At 34.7% G+C, this 20213-nt stretch overlaps 1 protein-coding gene across 2 annotated transcripts in view; it reads left to right on the top strand.

Moving 5' to 3' along the window:
• Positions 1-20213, top strand: part of LOC150087906 (ecotropic viral integration site 5 ortholog-like) — a 293698-nt gene that overhangs the window by 160658 nt on the left and 112827 nt on the right. For both annotated transcript variants that reach the window (XM_090369261.1, XM_090369262.1), the window contains 2 exons: positions 2606-2749; positions 12999-13088. In XM_090369261.1, coding sequence (XP_090225387.1) covers positions 2606-2749; positions 12999-13088 — 234 coding nt within the window. The remainder of the gene's footprint in view (positions 1-2605; positions 2750-12998; positions 13089-20213) is intronic.

Genomic DNA, 20213 nt, shown 5'->3' with positions numbered 1-20213 from the left:
CTTCTAATTCTTATATTGATAAATAACCTCCCATCATTCCCAATCAGTGCCTCCTCTGGTTTTCCATCTAAATGATGTCAGAAGAATTTAAGAGTCTTAATTCCAAGAAAGCTGCGGGACTTGATGGCATTTCTCCACTTGTTCAAAAAACCTATGCTCCTGACTTTGCCCCTGTTCTTTATTCCCTTTTCACACTTTCTTATTTCTGTGATGTTTTCCTTTTGCTTGGAAATTTGCTCATATCCAACCAGTTCCTTTTTAGGAACTGGTTGGATATGAGCAAATTCAGTGGAAAAGTTTGGTGAGTCACAAGTATCTGCTCTTGGCATTTCTATGGCTTTGATCACTTTTGGCATAATGGTCTTCTAAACAAGCTTCCATGTTATGGATTATTTTGTTGTTGTTTTTTTCTGACTGCTTGCTATAGGTGATGGTAGATGGTTCTCTGTCTTCCAACTTTTCCGCTATGCTTGTGTTCCACAAGGTTCAGTTCTTTCTTTCACTTTTTTTTCCGTCTTCTGTATTAATGACTTTACACTGACTGGAAATCCTATCTATAGTTTTGCTGATGTTAGTACAGTGCATTTCACCTTCCTGTTTGAGAAAACTTACCTTGCATAAACATCTTCTTGAATATCTACCACCAATTCCTTAAATGCTGATCTCTAGGTAATTCTCCAATGGAGCAAGCATAAGTTAGTTAATTTCGATGATTCCAAAACTCATTCCTGTCTTATCTTGCAAAAATAGGATTCTACTTATTTTTGATGACATTCAGATCTCTAGACAAGTTTACATATCTCTATTAGGGATTACCCTTCTGATCTCTTTTGCATAAGCACATCACAAATATTGCTTCTTCTCCAAGTAATAGACTGGATTTTGTCTTTTGCTCTCAGTGTTACCTTTCTTTTGAACAACTACTCACTCTGTACAAATGTAAAATCTGCCTACCATGGCGCCTCCATAGCCAGATGGGCAGGAGCAGCAGTGCATAGCACACACTTCTTGATTAGACCGGGGTTCGAGCCCATGACCACCAAATACGGAGGATGCGGAAAGGTCAGGGAATGACCACCGCATATCCCCAGAGCAATATGGCCTTAGCTGCTAATGCTGCTAAAAAAAACCAAATAACAAACAAATCTGCCTACCATGGAATATTGTTCCCTCATCTGGGATTGCACCTTCAAAACCTTTCCTAGACTCCATTTAAAAAAGGTAATGAGGTTAATCAATGGTCCATCTTTTTGAGTCTTCTCTCTCTTTCTCTCTCTTTCTCTCTCTCTCTCTCTCTCTCTCTCTCTCTCTCTCTCTCTCTCCCCTCCCCTCCCCTCCCCTCCCCTCCCCTCATATTTTTGTCTGTCTCTGCTTCATACTTCTATGGGTAGTGTTCTTCTGAATTGGGATTCACAACCACTCAGCCCATTTACTGTCCAACTTCTCACTCACAGAAGCAACTTTTCTTCTTCCTCATTTATCCTCTCAACTTCTGTTTTCTGGAACAACCCTTTGTTCCACATATTTCCTGAAAATTACAATCTACAGAAATTAAAGTTTAATGTTAAGTATTTTCTTCTGTCTCCTTAACTTTCAATCTATGCATTGTATTTTAGGTTCTAATATCTGTCATTTCCTGGTTTTCATAAAAAAATTAATGTGAAATTCTTAAAAATATGACATTTTTTTCCTTCTCAATAAAAGTAATATGTGGGAAAAATAATATATCCTCTGTTTTTCTTTTTAAAATTTAAAAGAAAAAAGAAATGAATGATTTTTTTTAAATCTAATAATTTCACTCTTCTAATTCTGATCAAGTACATACTGGGGAAAGGAGTATTCACCCCATATTCTTTTAAATAAAAATTGGAAATATATCCTTTTATATCTCTTTCTGATTCATTTACAGTGAGATATAGTAGTAGTAGTAGTGGCATGTGATGCAAGAAAGCATAAAAAAGAAAGCGAATTTCCCCCTTCCCATATGCTGTTGTTTAAAATTGATGGTGGAGGGATATTCGCCTCACAAACAAACTGGCCTTATAGTACACAATTTAGCGATGCTGATGCCTCCAGCACCAGCCTTTAATTCCATTTTCCCTTGCCATTAATTCCATTCAATTGATTCTCTGCAAAAGATCTTTTTTTATTTAAAGACATTTTGCATAATATGATCTTTTAATTTTGCATTCCTTTTTTTTTTTTTTTTTTTTGTGGTGCATCAGTTCATTTCATCAGTTCTGGGGGAAAAGGAAAAAAACAAAAATTTTAAAAAATATTTATTAACAACTTCTGTAACTTTGCCATTCAGTGCTGTGACTTTTCTACTTATCACTTGCTTATAAAAGTTTGTGTTTGATTCCATTTTAAATGGGAGGAACTTTAAGGCTATATTTAGTTGGTCTCACGGAGAGGTATAGGATTCCCATGAATTATTCTGAATTTATCATTCCAAAACATTTAAATTTTGCACCTGCAGCCTACATTATCCTCCTTTTCAAGGTAATTTTGCTCTGTTTGGTGATTAAATATGCAAATAATAATATTATTAAAAATTATTTATCTTATTTTTTTAGCTATTTACACAAAATGTATTGTTTTGTAGGAACAACTACCAGAACTTCATGCACATTTCCAAGCACAAAGTTTCCATACTTCTATGTACGCATCATCATGGTTTTTGACACTCTTTACATCATGTTTGCCATTTCATCTAGCATGTCGAGTTATGGACTTATTTCTTTCAGAGGTATGTTTTACTACAAGCGATTTGAGTAGTGAAATTAGCAATATTATTTTCATTTTTATTAACATTTATTGTCATTTACAGTAAATCAGTAGAGTTAAAATTGAGAATTATAAACAAAACTAAACTTCAATCTGAAAAAAAATTCCATCAAATCTAATTGTTATTATCAGATGCAAAATATTTGTTACTTACCTGTTAGAATTTGAAACAGAAAATTTAAGTTTGTGGTTTGAGCTTTTATTTAAAAAATTAAAAACAATTAATTGAATAATAAATCCATAAATCTTGATCACATCGGGTCAGTAAATGACCCCTGCTTATCTGACAGTGTAGTAAAGACATGAATGCAAAAGATTATGTATCACTAGGAAAAATTAAGAATGCTAAGGTTTAAGACAAGAATTTTACTGATTATTGAATAGTTATGAAATTTCCCAAATATATGTTATGATAGGATTCATTGCTCAGTGAATGGGATCAATTTGTTGTACAGTCAGTCCTCCTATAGCATGATAGTTGTGTTCCTAGAAACCCTCGTGCAATGCAAAATCGTGCAATTTAAACAACAGGCCCTATGGGAAAAATAGGGTTAGGTGCCGACCACCCAAGATTTGAACACACATTTGTAACCAAAACATTACCAAACACACTAAATAATCATAATAAAATACATAAGTATTTTATTACGTAATAAAATATTGCTAATGCTTTTGCTTATATCGTAAGCAAACTTGTTTTTTGTTTGATTTTCTATCCAAACAGATGATAGCTGTTCCATCTCTTCCAATTCTTTGTGTCTTAATCTAATGGATTTTAATTACACTTTGAGTTGTTCCTGCTATGAAATTTGTTTTTATTTTCTCTGCATTCTTTGTAATTCTCGGCATTGCCTCATTTAAGCCTGTAGCACGTGCAATATCACATGGTCTTTCATTTCGCTCAAAGCGTTTCACAATTTCATATTTTTTCTCTATTGACAGAGGCAGACTGGTCATAAGCCTTACCGGGGAAACTCTGGTGGGCTGGAGGCCAGTGTGATTTGGTCATAAACCATAGTATGAGGCCACTATAAATTTTCCCGGGTAAGAATTTTTGACCCAGTCTGTCTCTGTTTATCGATATTGCTTTTCTTTTTCTCTCTGAATCTGCAGTCTTCACCAGGATGCTTCCTTTTCACACCTTTTAAGTATTTTACTCATTTTTAGAGAATAAAGCACAATTACAAAATGAGGAGGCACGCTTGATACACATAAACAAAGCTGTGCACGTGTAGCAACTGAATAAACAACACCATAACGGTAGAGATACACTATTAACACCTCAAATTTTACTAAAGCACATTTCTAGGGGTTACTACCATAAAACAATAAAAACAATTTCTAGTTGCATTCCTGCAGGTGGAATCTGTTATAAACTGGTAGTAAACTCTATCTAATTGCATTTGGGATTATACCGATAGTTGGAATTGTGTGGTTTGTACGTTATTATGGTGAAATGTGTTTCCCCTTCACTGATATAAAAAACATAAATACATTTTTAGAATCTTCTCTTCATTCCTATCGTGTTGCGTTCGGTTGGGGTGATTCTGTGTTCGACTGCAGTTTCTTATAAACACAAAGGCGAATCGTGCATAAGCGAATTCGGTTCGTGTTATATAAGATATCGTTCCCCTATTTATAAATCGTGTATGATGAATTCATGTAGTGTAAACACGTGTTATACGATGACTGACTGTATTAGTGTAGTGGTGATAGTACATTAATCAGACTCCCTAACACAAAAAAACTGTCTGTGTACATTTTCGTCAAAAGCATAATCTTTCCGTAGATCCAGAACGAAAATCACAAGGATAAGCAATCCTAGTAAAGCCAATGGTTGAGTTCTTTTTAGCATTAGCATTAGCATTAGTAGAGGCATTTGATGCAAGAAAGCAAGCTTATGCAGCATCAGCCAAAAAAAAAAAAAAAAAAAAAAACCACTTCCACTTCACCCCTCTGTTCGTTCAAAATACCTGTCCAGCTGAGCCTTAAACTTATTTAGGCTATCAACCTCCACCACAAGGGATGGAATACTTATACTTCTTATACTTATACAGTGTGGACTACCTTGTCCACACTGTATAAGATAAATTAAAATAATTGGCATTATCCTAAATTTTGTATAGTTTTTGTTAATTGGATTTAAAGATCGAAATTATACAAGGGTTTCTGGGCTACTATTTATATCCTTTTTTCGTTCGATTGTTTATTTGGGTTATTTTTATGTTAATTTTCGCTCTACAGTTTTTGCCATACCACTGGCTTATGTTTTATTTTATTTTATTTAATTTAAAATATTGGATGTATTTCAGCTTCATATGGAGGAATTGCATGTCGCTGCCTCTAATGAATGCTTAAAGATTTATTTATTTATACATTTCATTATAATTTAACTTTATTTAATATAATTCAATGATAGTATATATATATATATATCCAAGTATGAAAAAGCAAATAGTAAAATTTATATTATAATAAATATTAAATAGTCACATAACCAATTAATGCCATCTAAGAGGATTAAACATTACATCGGTCTGTATAAATATGAATATGAGCTAAGTTAATAGTGGTAAGAGTTTTTAAAGTTAAAAAATTATATACTAGCTTATCAGGTAACCCAAAAACCATAGCGGGTACCCAACGTGACCTGGAAAAAATATAAATATATGCCATGACATAAGCAATAAATTATAAAAGCATAAAAAACTACCATTAAAATGTTAATTATGACAATGAGATACATTGAAAGGGACTTTTTCGAGGACTAACCCTTTCAATGTATCAAACATAATTAACGAGCTATCCGTTTCTGTAGTCATTGTCCAGCATAACTATGTCCAAATGTATGTAAAATAGTAAGATAGGGCCAAAAAGTAGTGACGAGAATAAAATTATGTTGATTAATCCCAAATTTAGCAGTAAGCTGGCAAGATGACTGTTAGCACGACGGATAGTCAAAATTTAAATTAGAGAAAGAGCTATAATTATTATTAGGCATATGTGCGTAGTTGATAGTAAATGCAGTCACGGTAGTCTAAGCAAAAGTCGATCAACAGTGGAAGCTAGCGCTCACCAAGGTGAACGGAAAAAGGTAGAAGAATAGATATAGTACCTCAATCCCCCTCGAATACTCTAATAGTTCATGAGGTATGAAAAAATAGAGATAAGAAAGTGAAAGTTAAACAGAAAAGAAAAAGTAAAATAATTAACATGGATGCAACCTTATAGTAAGGTATCCTGGTTATGGCAGGCAATGTACAGACGTATAGAATGCATTAAGATTACTATATGCATGAGTAAAATAAGAATGCTTACCACTGTATAGCCAAAGCACTAAAAACCGCGTGAATTAGCACATGTAGAATATATAACTACCGATCGAAGCCCCCCCCCCCCTCTAGGAAATGTAATAGCTAAGTTAAGTGCTAAATTAAGTATAATTACATGTCGCGCCCTCTGCAGTTTTTATATATACTGCATAATATTACACGTAGAAAGGCCGTCAAATAAGTATCTCTCGAAGTCACAGTAGAAGTTAACAGAATAAGTTCCTACCCATAGAGCAAATATAGGTACGACGTTTTTAATGCGTGTAAGCTATATGCAACTTACTCTATGAGCAGTGCCTACTATTTACATAATTACATATCCAACGAAATTTATCTAAGCCAAAGAAACGCCTACGAAAATTTACAAAGGCTATGTTATATTAGCGCCTGTTTAGGACTTTATCTATAATACTTTGTGTGTTATGGTTATAATGCCCCTTGTTATTTGCTATCAATATGGCTTTATAAAGACCATACGTCTGTACATTGCCTGCCATAACCAGGATACCTTACTATAAGGTTGCATCCATGTTAATTATTTTACTTTTTCTTTTCTGTTTAACTTTCACTTTCTTATCCCTATTTTTTCATACCTCATGAACTATTAGAGTATTCGAGGGGGATTGAGGTACTATATCTATTCTTCTACCTTTTTCCGTTCGCCTTGGTGAGCGCTAGCTTCCACTGTTGATTGACTTTTGCTTAGACTACCATGACTGCATTTACTATCAACTACGCACATATGCCTAATAATAATTATAGCTCTTTCTCTAATTTAAATTTTGACTATCCGTCGGGCTAACAGTCATCTTGCCAGCTTACTGCTAATTTTGGGATTAATCAACAATTTTATTCTCATCAATACTTTTTGGCCCTATCTTACTATTTTACATACATTTGGACATAGTTATGCTGGACGATGACTACAGAAACGGATAGCTCGTTAATTATGGTTGATACATTGAAAGGGTTAGTCCTAGAAAAAGTCCCTTTCAATGTATCTCGTTGCCATAATTAACATTTTAATGGTAGTTTTTTATGCTTTTATAATTTATTGCTTATATAATTTATTGCTTATGTCATGGCATATATTTATATTTTTTCCAGGTCACATTGGGTACCCGCTATGGTTTTTGGGTTACCTGATAAGCTAGTATATAATTTTTTTTAACTTTAAAAACTCTTACCACTATTAACTTAGCTCATATTCATATAGACATACATACATACATACATACACAGTCCATTCCGGTTATTTGGGACACATCGGGACTAGTGCATTTTGGCCCGATTAAGCGGCTGTCCCAATTATCCGAAGTTTCATGTAAATAGTTAAAAATACAGAATACTCCCCCCACTTTACAATTGGTTCACTGTACAATCAAATCACATTACGATGAACTCAACATAGTAAAGCACCATTCACTATACAATGTGCAGTAAGCACCGGTCATTGTGATCAGGTTTGTGAATTGAATTTTAATTCTATTAAACAGCGATTCTAATTAGCAAAAATAGGAGGAATATTATCCACAGGCTATAAAAGCAAAGATATATTAAGCACAAATTTACCCTTTATTACCTTACCAATTAAAAAATTAAATGATACGTGAAAATTGGAAGAATATACGTGATAATCAGAATACAGTAATTAATACATACTGTAATATGTACATACGAACTAGCTGATATTTCTGTTCACTGACGTTTGTGGGCGGCAGGGGAGGTAAAATTTAAAACAGTAAAAAGATAAGCAATCAATAACAAAGAACACGGCACACACAAATTGTGCAAGTAAACACAATACGTGCAAGTGAGAACAGAGTAAAGAGTTACAAAGCTTTAAAAATAGGAATGAAGAGAAGATCTGAATTTTTTTATATGATTGAAGATTTCATGGAAGTATAAACACATTTCACCATAATAACCCACAGAATTCCAGCTGTCAGTATTATTGCAAATTCAGTAAGATCGAGTTTACTGCCCGTTTATGATAGATTTCATTAACAGAAAAGCCCAATAAACAGGTGATTGCTAATTGTTTTATGGTTGTGACCTCCAGAATTTCGACCGATGGTACCACGTGGTACCATCGGAGACAATCATAGGGTAATCTCCAGTGCTGCGGTCTCCTGCCCCGATTAAATGACATGCTGCCCCAATTAAGCGAAGTAAACCCTGGCTATTTTCTCGATTGGTTTCTGTTTTTTTTTAAGATTTGCCCCAAATAAACGGCTGCCCCAATTAACCGGAATAAAATTAATAAATAACTTATGTAAAGTTAACTAAACAAGTGTGTGTGTGTGTGTGTGTGTGTGTGTGTGTGTGTGTGTGTGTGTGTGTGTGTGTGTGTGTGTGTGTATATAGACAAAAAAGTTCAGCGTATTTGGTAGGGGAGCTGAGCTAACGGGTGTGATAACCATGGAAGAATCGAGAGCACCTGTATGCTAAAAAACAAATTACCCGAAATAAAATGCAATTAACATAAGTATAATTATTGTAAGTACCTAAAGCTGTGGCTCCTAGGACTTTAACTGCTTCTTCTAGGGGGTTGGCAGCGAAAATCGTAGGAGCCACAGCAATAAGCCAGGTCTCTGTTTCTGTTATGATGTACACATAAAAAGCATACGTATATATCATAGCTGACCCGACAGAGACCAGAAGGAAAAATAAAAGAATAAATAAACTTTAAAAAAATAATAATAAATAAGTTCATGCCGATAGAAACCTGTGGAAAAAGAAATTTAAAATCAAGGAAGTCTAGGAGAGGGGGCAAAACAAGAAAACTTACTTGCTGTGTATGGACCGGAAGATGTTGAAAGTCAGTTGGGGACCAAAGGAGAGAGCCGAATGTTCACATGTGGTTGAAGTAGCCCCGTGTAAGGAGGGGGGAAAGGATGTGAATTCATAAACAGGAACTGTACCTGTGTGATGGGGAAGTGAGCAATTAAACAGATGAGGCAAAAAGCCAGCAGAGGGAGAAACAAAAACTAACAAAGTAATGTGAAACAGCACTAAACTTTGTAATAGAAAAAACAAGTGGTCATAGTAGAGAAATAACATCTCAATATTGCTTTCGGCCAGCCTAATTGCTCACGAGAAATGTAGTAAAAAAGAACATTAGAAAGTAATTGGAATGGAGGTGAATAAAGTAATGTTTGGGCTGTCCGGGGTTGCAAACCCGTACTACAGTTGGTCCTTGAACAGATAACTGGACAATTGCCTCATGTGTTTAAGTCAATAATGGCAATGTTAATGAAATTAAAATCAAAATATTTTTAATAACAATAACAAAGACAGGAACAGGACAAGACAAAAAACATAATACCTCCACACACACACACACTGGTGTTAAAAGAAAGTGCATCACCCCTTAAAATTGTAATGGTCGTCCAAATAATGTATGTGGTAATATTTCTTACAGATTGCATCAGATAAGATTGACATGCATAGGTGATGACGTAATATTGCATCAGTTGTTACTTTCAGCTATATAAGCATGCTCTGCAAGAGTTCAGTCATTCCTTGCTTGAGTTGGGATGGCGAGTTACGTGCAACTGACGCCACGAAGAAAGTGCTATTGTTGCTTTACATGGGAAAGGATGTTCTTCTCATCATATTGCTTATAGAGTGTCTTGTAATCAGTCGACAGTGAGTAATTTCTTTTCAAACTCAAGAATACTGGTTCTGCTGATAGGAAAAAACGAACCGGATGCAAATGAGTCTCTATGCCAAAACAGGACCGCATTTTGAAGCTCTTATGCCTTAAAAACCGTAAAGCTTCTTCATCTGAGCTGAAAAGAGAATGGGAAGAACATACAGGAGTGGTAGCAAGTGCAGTAACAGTCAAAAGATGCCTCTTCAAAAATGGACTTGTAGCCTGTCGTCCCAAGAAGAAGCCCCCTCCTCACACAAAAAATGAAAAAGGCCCAATTAATTTGGTGTAAGGAGCATGTCAAATGGACCCCCGAGCAGTGGAAGTCCAGTTATTTTCTCGGATGAGAAGAAATTCAACCTGCATGGCTCTGATGCGAGACAAACGATTCACCGTAGATATGGTGAAGAATATCATCTAGACTGTATGGTGTCTACAGTGAAATTCCCTACCAGCCAAATGATATGGGGGTGCATTTCGTATCGTGGAGTAGGTCACCTGCAGTTTATAAAAGGTTCCATAAATGCCAATGGATACCTGGCTATATTGGAAGGCAAATTGGAACTGCCAACCAATTAGAGACCATTTCAACCTGCCAAGTAACTGCATCTTTCAGGACGACTCTGCTCCTTGTCATTGGGCGAAAGGTGTAAGTAGGTACTTTTGTGGTTACTTTAGCTTCATTTCTGCATTAGAGGTTCGCCGACAGTAATGTGTTTGCATTTGTTACAGGTGAAAAAATAGTTGGAAGAACGGTCCACTACAACTCTCAGCTGGCCAGGAAATAGCCTGGACCCGAATTCTGTAGAGAACCATTGCCATCGTGTAGAATCTGCAGTTGCCAGAAAGAAACCAAAGACCCTTTGTGAACTTCAGGAAGCCATAATGCATGTTTGGAATGACAGACTATGTGTTGATCATCTTTAGAAATTGATCTTGTCAACTCCTCAACGGTGTGCTGCTGTCATCAGGTCCAGAGGTGGTTCAACTAAATATTAGTTTGCACCTGGTGAACTCCTCATTTTGTTTTCCATTTAAAATGATAAAATGAAGCAAATTTGAGGGCTTTAGATAACATTTCAGCCATAATTGTCGTGTTTACTAAAACTATTATAAAGGTTGCAAATGCTAATTTTAGAATATTTTGAGAGAACCTGTCAAATATTACTTAGCTTTGCCTTAACTATTAATAAATATATTTTGTTTATATTTCTATTTGTGATGCTAGTCATTAAAGTAACATACCATCGAGAACAAGGGTTAGAAATGTGAAATTCCTAGGTGATGCACTTTCTTTGAACACCAGTGTGTGTGTGTGTGCGTGTGCGCGCGCGCGCACACACACACACACACAGATAGTTCCCAACCTTACGAGTTAATTCATTCCCAGCGTGCGCTCATAAAGCGGGAATTTATTTCCCATAGACATAATGTTAAAAACAGGGGTTACATTCTCAACAATGAAATTTGACCATAGTAATGTTAAATAAAGGTCAATAAATCTAGTTTATGCTTAAACAATGATTTATTTGCCCAAAGAAATTAAAACTAATAAAGAAATTATTTATGTCATAGATGTTTAAGGATGCTTATTCTTTATCATCACTAAATGCACTCTCATTGATGGTTCATTATTCATCACTCATTTTTGGCTTGGCACTTGTTGGTTTGTTGGAAGCACAAGGAATCGTCTTCTTCAGAAATGCTTCAAGCATTGTTCATTTCCAAGACAGTCTTCTCTTTTCTGTATATATTTCACAAAGTATGCATAAGTATTTTTTAAATCTGTAGCAACTTTTCTAGTGTGCTTGAAATTTGATCTTGTGACTTGAAAATCTTAATTACTTTTCTATGTGTTGAAAAGCTTCGCCAAGTCCCTTGAGAGTGAAGGAATGAACAGGAATTTCAGCTATTAAATCTTCTTTTTCCTCAGCTTCTTCACATTTTGTCATTTCAAGGAGGTCTTCTTTGTGAGCTCTCCATTGTGTCCTTGAAGCAGATCAGTGTCAGTTGTAGAAACCTCAAGCTGCAATTAGTTAGCAATATTAACAGCCACTTCTGTTCCATTTTGTACCTCTGCTGTAGTAGTACTGTATTGTATACAATATAGAGCTACTACATAACAGTATACAATACAGAGCTACTACAGCACGGTATACAATACAGTACACAGTAGTACTGTGTTGTATAGCTACGCACATGGTTTGAAATGCCGTATTTATGATTGTTTAGTATTTGTTTATTGCAATAAACAAATACTAAACAATCATAAATACGGCATTTCAAACCATGCAATTAATGTTCATATTTTCGATTTTGTTGATGCTTGATACTTGAAAAAAAAAAAAAAAAAAAACTCGTAAACCTGGGAACTCATAAGGCAAGAACAGCGTGCATGCATTGTAAAGAGAACCTTGGATACTGGCATGTTATGACCTTAGCTACTCACACACCATAAAACTCCAGATTAACTAACATTGAGACAGTGTTATTTTTAAATTGGTATATTTTAATAAAAATCACATAAGCAAGAAATAAATAGGATGAACAATTAAATGTTAGATATTGATCAGAATCGTGAAATGATTTCAGATTCAGTACAAATTCCATAACTACTTGATTTCGTTTTGTGCAAAAATTTGTGTAAAGGCCTTTGAATCAGTACATTCAATTTAATAAAATATGGTTTTTCATTACTAATGTAGTATTTTAATGTATTATTTTTAACCAGCAGTCTGTACTTTGTCATTTAGAAACTATATTAATTGCTTTTTCTTGTTTAAATCCAGAAGTCTGTCATTCTCACATATAAAACAATAAGGCTTTTTTTTTTTTTTTTTTTTTCAAATATGCTTTTTGCATTTTTACCATAGCATGTTTTACAAAGTGTTCCTAACTCTAATGAATTAAGATTACTCTGATGACAACATGACAAAGTCTATGGTATATTGCACTATAAATGTAGAAGGATAAATAAATAACAGTGAAAGTGATTTTATTAATTACAAAAAATAAAACATTGTTTAACTATGCTCATTTTTTAAATGAGCATAGTTTAACTACGAAACAGTTAAACCTAACCAATTTTGCAATCTGGGAAACTTTAATATTTAAAATAATTTTTGTTTTTAGCCATTGTGATAGTTAATAACTAACTATGCAATGAACAATCAACTTATATGGAAGTATATTGAATAAGTGAGATTTTATTTATTTAAATACAGGGTATGGAAATGATATTTAGAATTGCTGTAGCCATTTTGCAGCACTGTAGAGATGATTTGCTTCAGTTGGACATGGAGGGCATGTTAAGGGTGAGTAAAATTGCGTTGGAGAATTTTTATAGCATGACTGACTGTTGAGAGACAAGTTTAACTATATCATATCTTACAGAAAGTTATAGTATTCAGCATGTGTTATTTTTTTAAGACTTGCGATTTATTACTGTGTGTGTTTAAGACTTCAGTGAGTTCAGTAGATCTTTATCAGTATGCTATTCCAGCAACATACTAAAGTCACTACGTTATCTATTGCATGTTCATACTTGCCAGGTCTAATTTGTGGAAAGATTCCAATAGACAGATTGGAATCTCCCTAGATATCTTTCGATTTTCTGAAAGGCTAAGGATTTTTTTTTTATATATTTATTCAAGTTTGTTATTTTAAGTACAAACTTTTTTAATTATAGATAAATTAATTTTTTTAAAAATTTTCTCCATCATACATATTTAATGATATTTGTAAAAGAATAAGAGTTTACCTCAATATGATACGTAGAACACTTCCATATGATACTCTCCAGAAATTAAAACAAACAATTTAAAAAAAAAATCAAATCTTACATTACAATAAGAAATAATTAACAATAATTAGAAATCAAACAAGCACAATTGAAAATTCATTTAACACAATTAAAAAATTTAGTACAAATTTAATCAAACGAAAAAAAATGCAAAACGATTTTCCTTCCTGAAGCTGACAATGCTTTTCTTTTTGACTGTTGTGAGCATGGAACTTAAATAGGGATTATTTGTATTTGCACATGCGCGTAAAGGACCACAAGTCAGAGATTAGATATGGCCAGCGAACATTAACAGAATTCTCATGTAATTTAATTTTCGACGGTCTCTGCAATTAAGTCTCGCATAATTACATTTGACACTAAGTATTTTGGCCTCGTTAAATAAAAAAAGTATGTTTCTCATTAATGGCATGAAAGACTAATTCTGACGCTGCTGAACGAGAAGCAAGAACTGAGGCCACGTGTTGATTAACACGAAAATTCAGAGGAAACAGCGTAGAACCCTGATAAGACGAGTCGCAATCACCCAAGAAATGTTGTATACCAAGTCATTTATTTGTGTTGTGAACGAGGAAAGGGCTGAGTGATTGTTCAGTGTAGTGTTTAATTTCTGTATTGGTCCGGCTACAATTTTAAATTCAGTATCGCTAAAGAATCTGTTAAGTTCTTTGTGCCACTGTTCAACATATGGATAGAAATAAAGTATTTTTTGATATTACCGTTGTTGGTTGGTGTATTTTTTTTGTATTCTGTCCTTAACTTGGACCCTAATTCTGTCTATTGTAGCAAGTGGGTAACCCCTGTTTAAGAATCTGCTGGTTATTATTTGTATTTCTGAGTCCAAAGCAGATTCCGTTATTGAATATTTATAATCATTGAGAAATTGATTAAAGATAACCGATCTTTTGTAAGTGAACGGGTGATAGCTGTTATAATGCAGAAGTATACCGGTGTTTGTAGGTTTACGATAGATGTTAAATTGGATTTTATTCGCGTCCCGAGTAAGCGTGAAATTTAGAAAATTTAATGACTTATTATCCATATTCTCCCTCTCCAATGTAAATTTGAGTCTAGAACGAATATTATGAAATGAATGTAAAATGTCATGGATTGTGCTATTATTGGTAATGACTAGAACATCATCTAAATACCTCCCATAGTATGTGATACTGGGTAGAAAAGGTGTCAAATGTATACATTCAGTTGTTGACAGATAGATCTCCGATATTAGGCTGCTCGGGCTTAATCCCATTTGTAAACTTTTTTTTCAAAAGGTGATATAGTTGGCTTCAACTCAGAGTTTAATTAAGTGAAAATTTTCCTTAATAGAAAGCTTGGTATAATTAATCTGTATCGAGTTATTATTTAACATATCCCAAAGAATATCTAATGTGTGTTCAACGTTTACATTCGTATATAATGAGGTAACATCTAGTGAGAATAAATTTTCATTACCACCAAGTCTACAGTCCTTAAGGTTATTAAATAGCTTATCGTAGTTTTTAATCCCAAATTGTATCGCCCGTCTAAAAGGTTTTATAATGCTATATACATGTGTGGCCAAGGATGAAAATGCAGTGTTTCTGTAGGAAACAATATGCCAAATAGGAAATCCAGTCTTATGTAATTTTACCTGACTGAAAAGTGCAGGGATAGTGTATGTTCTGGCCTTCAATTCCTTTAACTGAGCCATAGTGATGTAGTCGTTTTTTCAATACGTGGTTAACGTTTTATTGTATTGATTGATAAATAGTGCCGGTTCTACTTCAAGATAAGTGGAGGTATCTGTTACAACTGACTGTAACTTATTAATATAATCAGGTTTATTGAGTATTAACCACTGTATCTCGTTTATCAGCTCTCTGAATAATAATGTCTTTATTTTCCCGAAGTTCACGTAAAGCTGAACTGTCATGTGTATTCAATTTAGAAACTCGCATTTCTTTTATGTTATTCACCACCTGGGTAACTTGTTGAATAAATAAATCTCTTTGTGGAACATTACTAAGTCCAAATTTAATATCAATTACGCACTGTTTTTAGTTAGTTTTCAAGGGGGTAAATTGTAATTTAATCCTATGGATAAAAGTGAAATCTGGTCCTGTGATAGCGTATACGAGGAAATATTTGTAACCTGTTGATATGTCGGTTTGTTGAATGTTGGGCAAGGGGGTGTTCGCGAACTAGCTGAAGTATTCTGCGGTAGATCGTTGTGCCTATGTGGGGGGATTGTCACACAACTCATATGCAGTTGGTCGCAAGCTCGTGACAATGTGTTAGAACTAGTATGAACATGTCTTGACCTTCCCGATAATGTATTCAATTTGTTAACGTGTCTGTTTTTTATTTCTGAGGCCTGTGCTTCACGTTGCAAATATATGGAGGTCTTCAATACAGACCAATTATTAGGATGTAGATAATTTTTTTTTAATTTGTCACGAAGTTTCCTAATTTGGGAAAAGTTTTTTTTTTTTTTTTTATATTAGAATACAGAGATCTTAAGACAAGCTTAACTGTATTATGCGATGTGGAAAGTGCTACATACGCACAATGGTCTGGCACCTCCATAGCCAGGTGGGAAGGAACAGTAGTGCGTAGCACACGTTTCTTGATTAGACCGGGGTTCGAGCCCATCACCACCAAATACGGAGAATGCGGAAAGGTCAGTGAATGACCACCGCATATCCCCGGAGCAATATGGCCTTGGTTGCTAATGCGCCTAAAAACCAAATAACAAACAAACAAGCACAATGGTCTAACGCCGAATATTTCAGCCAGTTTGCGAATGTATACATTTGACGCCTTTTCTACCCCTTATTACATACTATGGGAGGTATTTAGACGATGTTCTAGTCATTATTGATAGTAGCACTATCTAAGACATTTTACATTTGTTTAATAATATTCGTTCTAGACTCAAATTTACATTGGAGAGGGAAAATACAGATAATAAGTCATTAAATTTTCTAAATTTCACGCTTACTCGGGACATGAATAAAATCCAATTTAACATCTATTGTAAACCTACAAACACTGGTATGCTTCTACATTATAGCAGCTATCATCCATTCACCTACAAAAGATCGGTTATCTTTAATCAATTTCTGAATGTGTATTAATATTCAACTTCGGAATCTGCTTTGGACTCAGAAATACAAATATTAACCAGCAGATTCTTAAACAAGGGTTACCCACTTGCTACAATAGACAGAATTAGGGTTCAAATTAAGGATAGAATACAAAAAAATATACCAACCAACAATAGTAACATCAAAAAATACTTTTTCTGTCCCATATGTTGAACAGTGGCACAAACAACTTAACAGATTCTTTAGAGATACTGAATTTAAAATTGTAGCCGGACCAATACGGAAATTATACGCTATACTGAACAGTCACTCAGTCCTTTCCTCGTTCGCAACACAAGTAAATGACTTGGTATACAACATTTCTTGAGTGATTGTGACTCATCTTATCAGGGTTCTACGCGGTTTCCTCTGAATTTTCGTGTTAATCAACACGTGGCCTCAGTTCATGCTTCTCGTTCAGCAGCGTCAGAATTAGCCTTTCATGCCGTTAATGAAAAACATTACTTTTTTTTTTATTTAACGAGGTCAAAATATGAGGCTATTAATTGCAGAGACCATCGAAATTAAATTACATGAGAATTCGGTTAATGTTCACTGGCCATATCTAATCTCTGACTCGTGGTCCTTTGCACTCGTGCGCGAAGACAAATAATCCCTATTTAAGTTCCATGCTCACCCCCTATTTGGTAATTTTCATTCCTGCGATCATGACATACGGTCAAAGCATTGTCAGCTTCAGGAAGAACAATCATTTTGCAATTTTTTTTTGTTTAATTTTTTTACTAAGTTTTAATTGCTTTCATTTGATTTTTAATTATTAATTATTTCTTACTGTAATGTAAGATTTTTTTTTTAATTGTTTTCTAATTCTTTTACAAATATTGATATCAATGTAGAATGTATTGAGTATTTTAGCTCTGGTTCATACTATCATATTTAATGATATGCACTTAAAAGGCATTGATTTGTGGCTCTTTGTGTTTAGCCTAAAAGCAGCTGACTCTGTTTATTTAAGTATGTGTTTGCAACATTAGGTGGAAAAATATATCTGGACTATCATCTTTTTTGACACTTGTTTAAATATTTGATTTTTATAATAAAGATATACTTCTAATAGTTTAATTTCATTATTTTTTTTGTAAATAAAATTAATAATTCAGTTGGAGATTAACACACCATTGTTGTTACAGGTTGTCAAATAATTTGTTCAGTGCTATGTATAGTAGTTGTGTTTGTTGTTAAAAGAAGGTCAGGGTAATTTAAATATGTAAGTGTTTTGATTTTTTTAAGAGAATTTGTTTGTGAAAGGAAATTAAGGAAATTAGATCACTTTGAATGTGTTGAGCAATATGACTGTAGTTGATTTATGTAAGTTGACATGCTGCACCATAGTTAATATCAGTCAGGTTGTGGAACATAAATTTGGAATAGCCAATAATATACAGGGTGGCCACAATTAAAATATCCCTATTCAGAGCTCTCTGTAGCTCTAGGTAATAAGTGGAATGCCACCAAAATTAGTAACTAAACTATTCAAGGCATGGGGAGAAGGATCCCGTGAAAAAAAAAATTAGTTAAAAAATCTGGCGATAGGGGATAATATGTCACTGTACAAGAGGAAAGACAAGACAAAGTACCAATAAATAAATAAGACAAAACTTAACGAATTACAAATTATTTGTGCTCTTTGCAAAAAAACAAAGAAACTGAATTGCACTAAAGTTTTAAATCCGAACTAAAAAATAAGATACCCAAGAGAGCAGAAAATTTTGCATAAATCTGAGTTAATTTAATTTTACCAGCAGCAGAGAGCGGTAAAGGCACAACACGAACATCGCAAGTGTATTCTGTAAGTTTACTGTTAACAATGCGTCTCACTCTTAGTTTAACTTCTGTTCCGGGTAAAATAATGGAGTCACTGGTTAAAGATGCATTGCAGGATCATCTAGACAAGACTGCAGCAATAATTCAGACACAGCATGGGTTTGTTAAGGGAAAGTCTTGTCTGACAAATTTGATAGGATATTATGATGTGGTTACAAAGGAACTGGATGCAAAAAATAATTTTGATATCATATATTTGGATTTCAGGATATCTTTTGACACTGTTGTGCATGGAAGACTATTGTACAAATTGGAGCAGAATGGTATTAAGGGTAAGTTGCTACAATGGATAAAAGGATGGTTGAGTGGGAGAAGACAGAGGGTGGTAATTAATGGGTGCTGCTCTTCGTGGACTAATGTTATTAGTGGAGTCCCACAGGGTTCGGTGTTGGGTCCTCAGTTGTTTTGTATATTTATCAATGATATTGATGAAGGTATATCAGGCTTAGTGTTGAAGTTTTCAGATGATACAAAGGTTGGCAGGGTTGTTAATGACAGTAATGGCAGTGTGCTACTGCAACAGGATCTAGATAATTTGGGCAGATGGGCTAAGAAGTGGCAACTGAATTTAACCTTGACAAATGCAAAGTACTGCATATGGGTAGAAGTAACCCCAGAGAAACGTACCAACTGTGTGGTACTACACTTAAGGTGGTAGAAAATGAAAAAGATCTGGGAGTAATTGTGTAGTCAGATATGAAGTTTTCTGAGCAATGCAGACAGGCTGCCAGGGCAAGTCACGGGGTTCTGTCAATGATATATAGGAATTTTGCTAGCAGGGAAAAGGAGGTAATTGTCCCTCTGTATAAGGCAATGGTCAGGCCATGCCTTGAGTACTGCGTACAGGTCTGGAGGCCTCATTTTAGGAAGGATGTAGATTTGTTTGAGCGTGTACAGAGAAGGGCAACAAGATTGGCGAGGGGAATGAAGGGATCCTCTTACCAAGAGAGAGGTTTAAGTTCTGCAAATTTCAGTGGCTGGAGACTAGGCCCCTGTGCGGTGATCTGATTGAGGTGTATAGGGCTTTGAATGGGTTGAGCATGCTGAATTCTGAAGGGATCCTTCTACTTGTTCAGATTACGAACCTAAGGGGGCATAAATTCAAATTAAGAAAAGACAGATGTAGAATAGATGTGTGGAAATTTGCCTTTAACCAGTGGGTGGTTAATTGCTGGAACAAACTTCCATCTGTCGTTGTGGAAGTTGATAGGTTAAATAAATTTAAGGAGGAACTGGACAGGCATTTGGAGGCAATGGTGTGATTTTTTTTTTTTTGGTTGATGTTGCATAAGCTCATACACTTGCATCACATGCCACTACTACTACTCTGCCTGATTGCACTTTCATTGTAAAGTTCTTCTACATTGATGGATGCAATGCAGCAGCCACTCAGCGTGAATTTAGATGCTGTAAGAAGTTACGTCAAGGTCCTTTTTCAGCTGCAGCAGTTAGAAGGATAATTAACAAATTTGAGGAAACTGGGTCCTTTTGTTGTTAAGCCTGGAAGAGGAAGGAAGCCTGTTTCACCTCGGGTAGCAGAGGAAATTGCAGCGGCTATCGTCGACCAATCCATAGATACAGCTGCTGGAATTAGTAGCAGCGTACGGGGAGTAGCGAGACAATTGGACGTCTCCTATTCCACTGTATGGAAAATTCTTTGGAAA

This window comes from Mastigoproctus giganteus, chromosome 3, assembly GCF_048544385.1.
Source record: "Mastigoproctus giganteus isolate SK-2022 chromosome 3, ASM4854438v1, whole genome shotgun sequence".
NCBI lineage: Eukaryota > Metazoa > Arthropoda > Arachnida > Uropygi > Thelyphonidae > Mastigoproctus > Mastigoproctus giganteus.
Note: the sequence above shows the minus strand (reverse complement) of the source record. Positions and strands in the feature narration are given on the sequence as shown.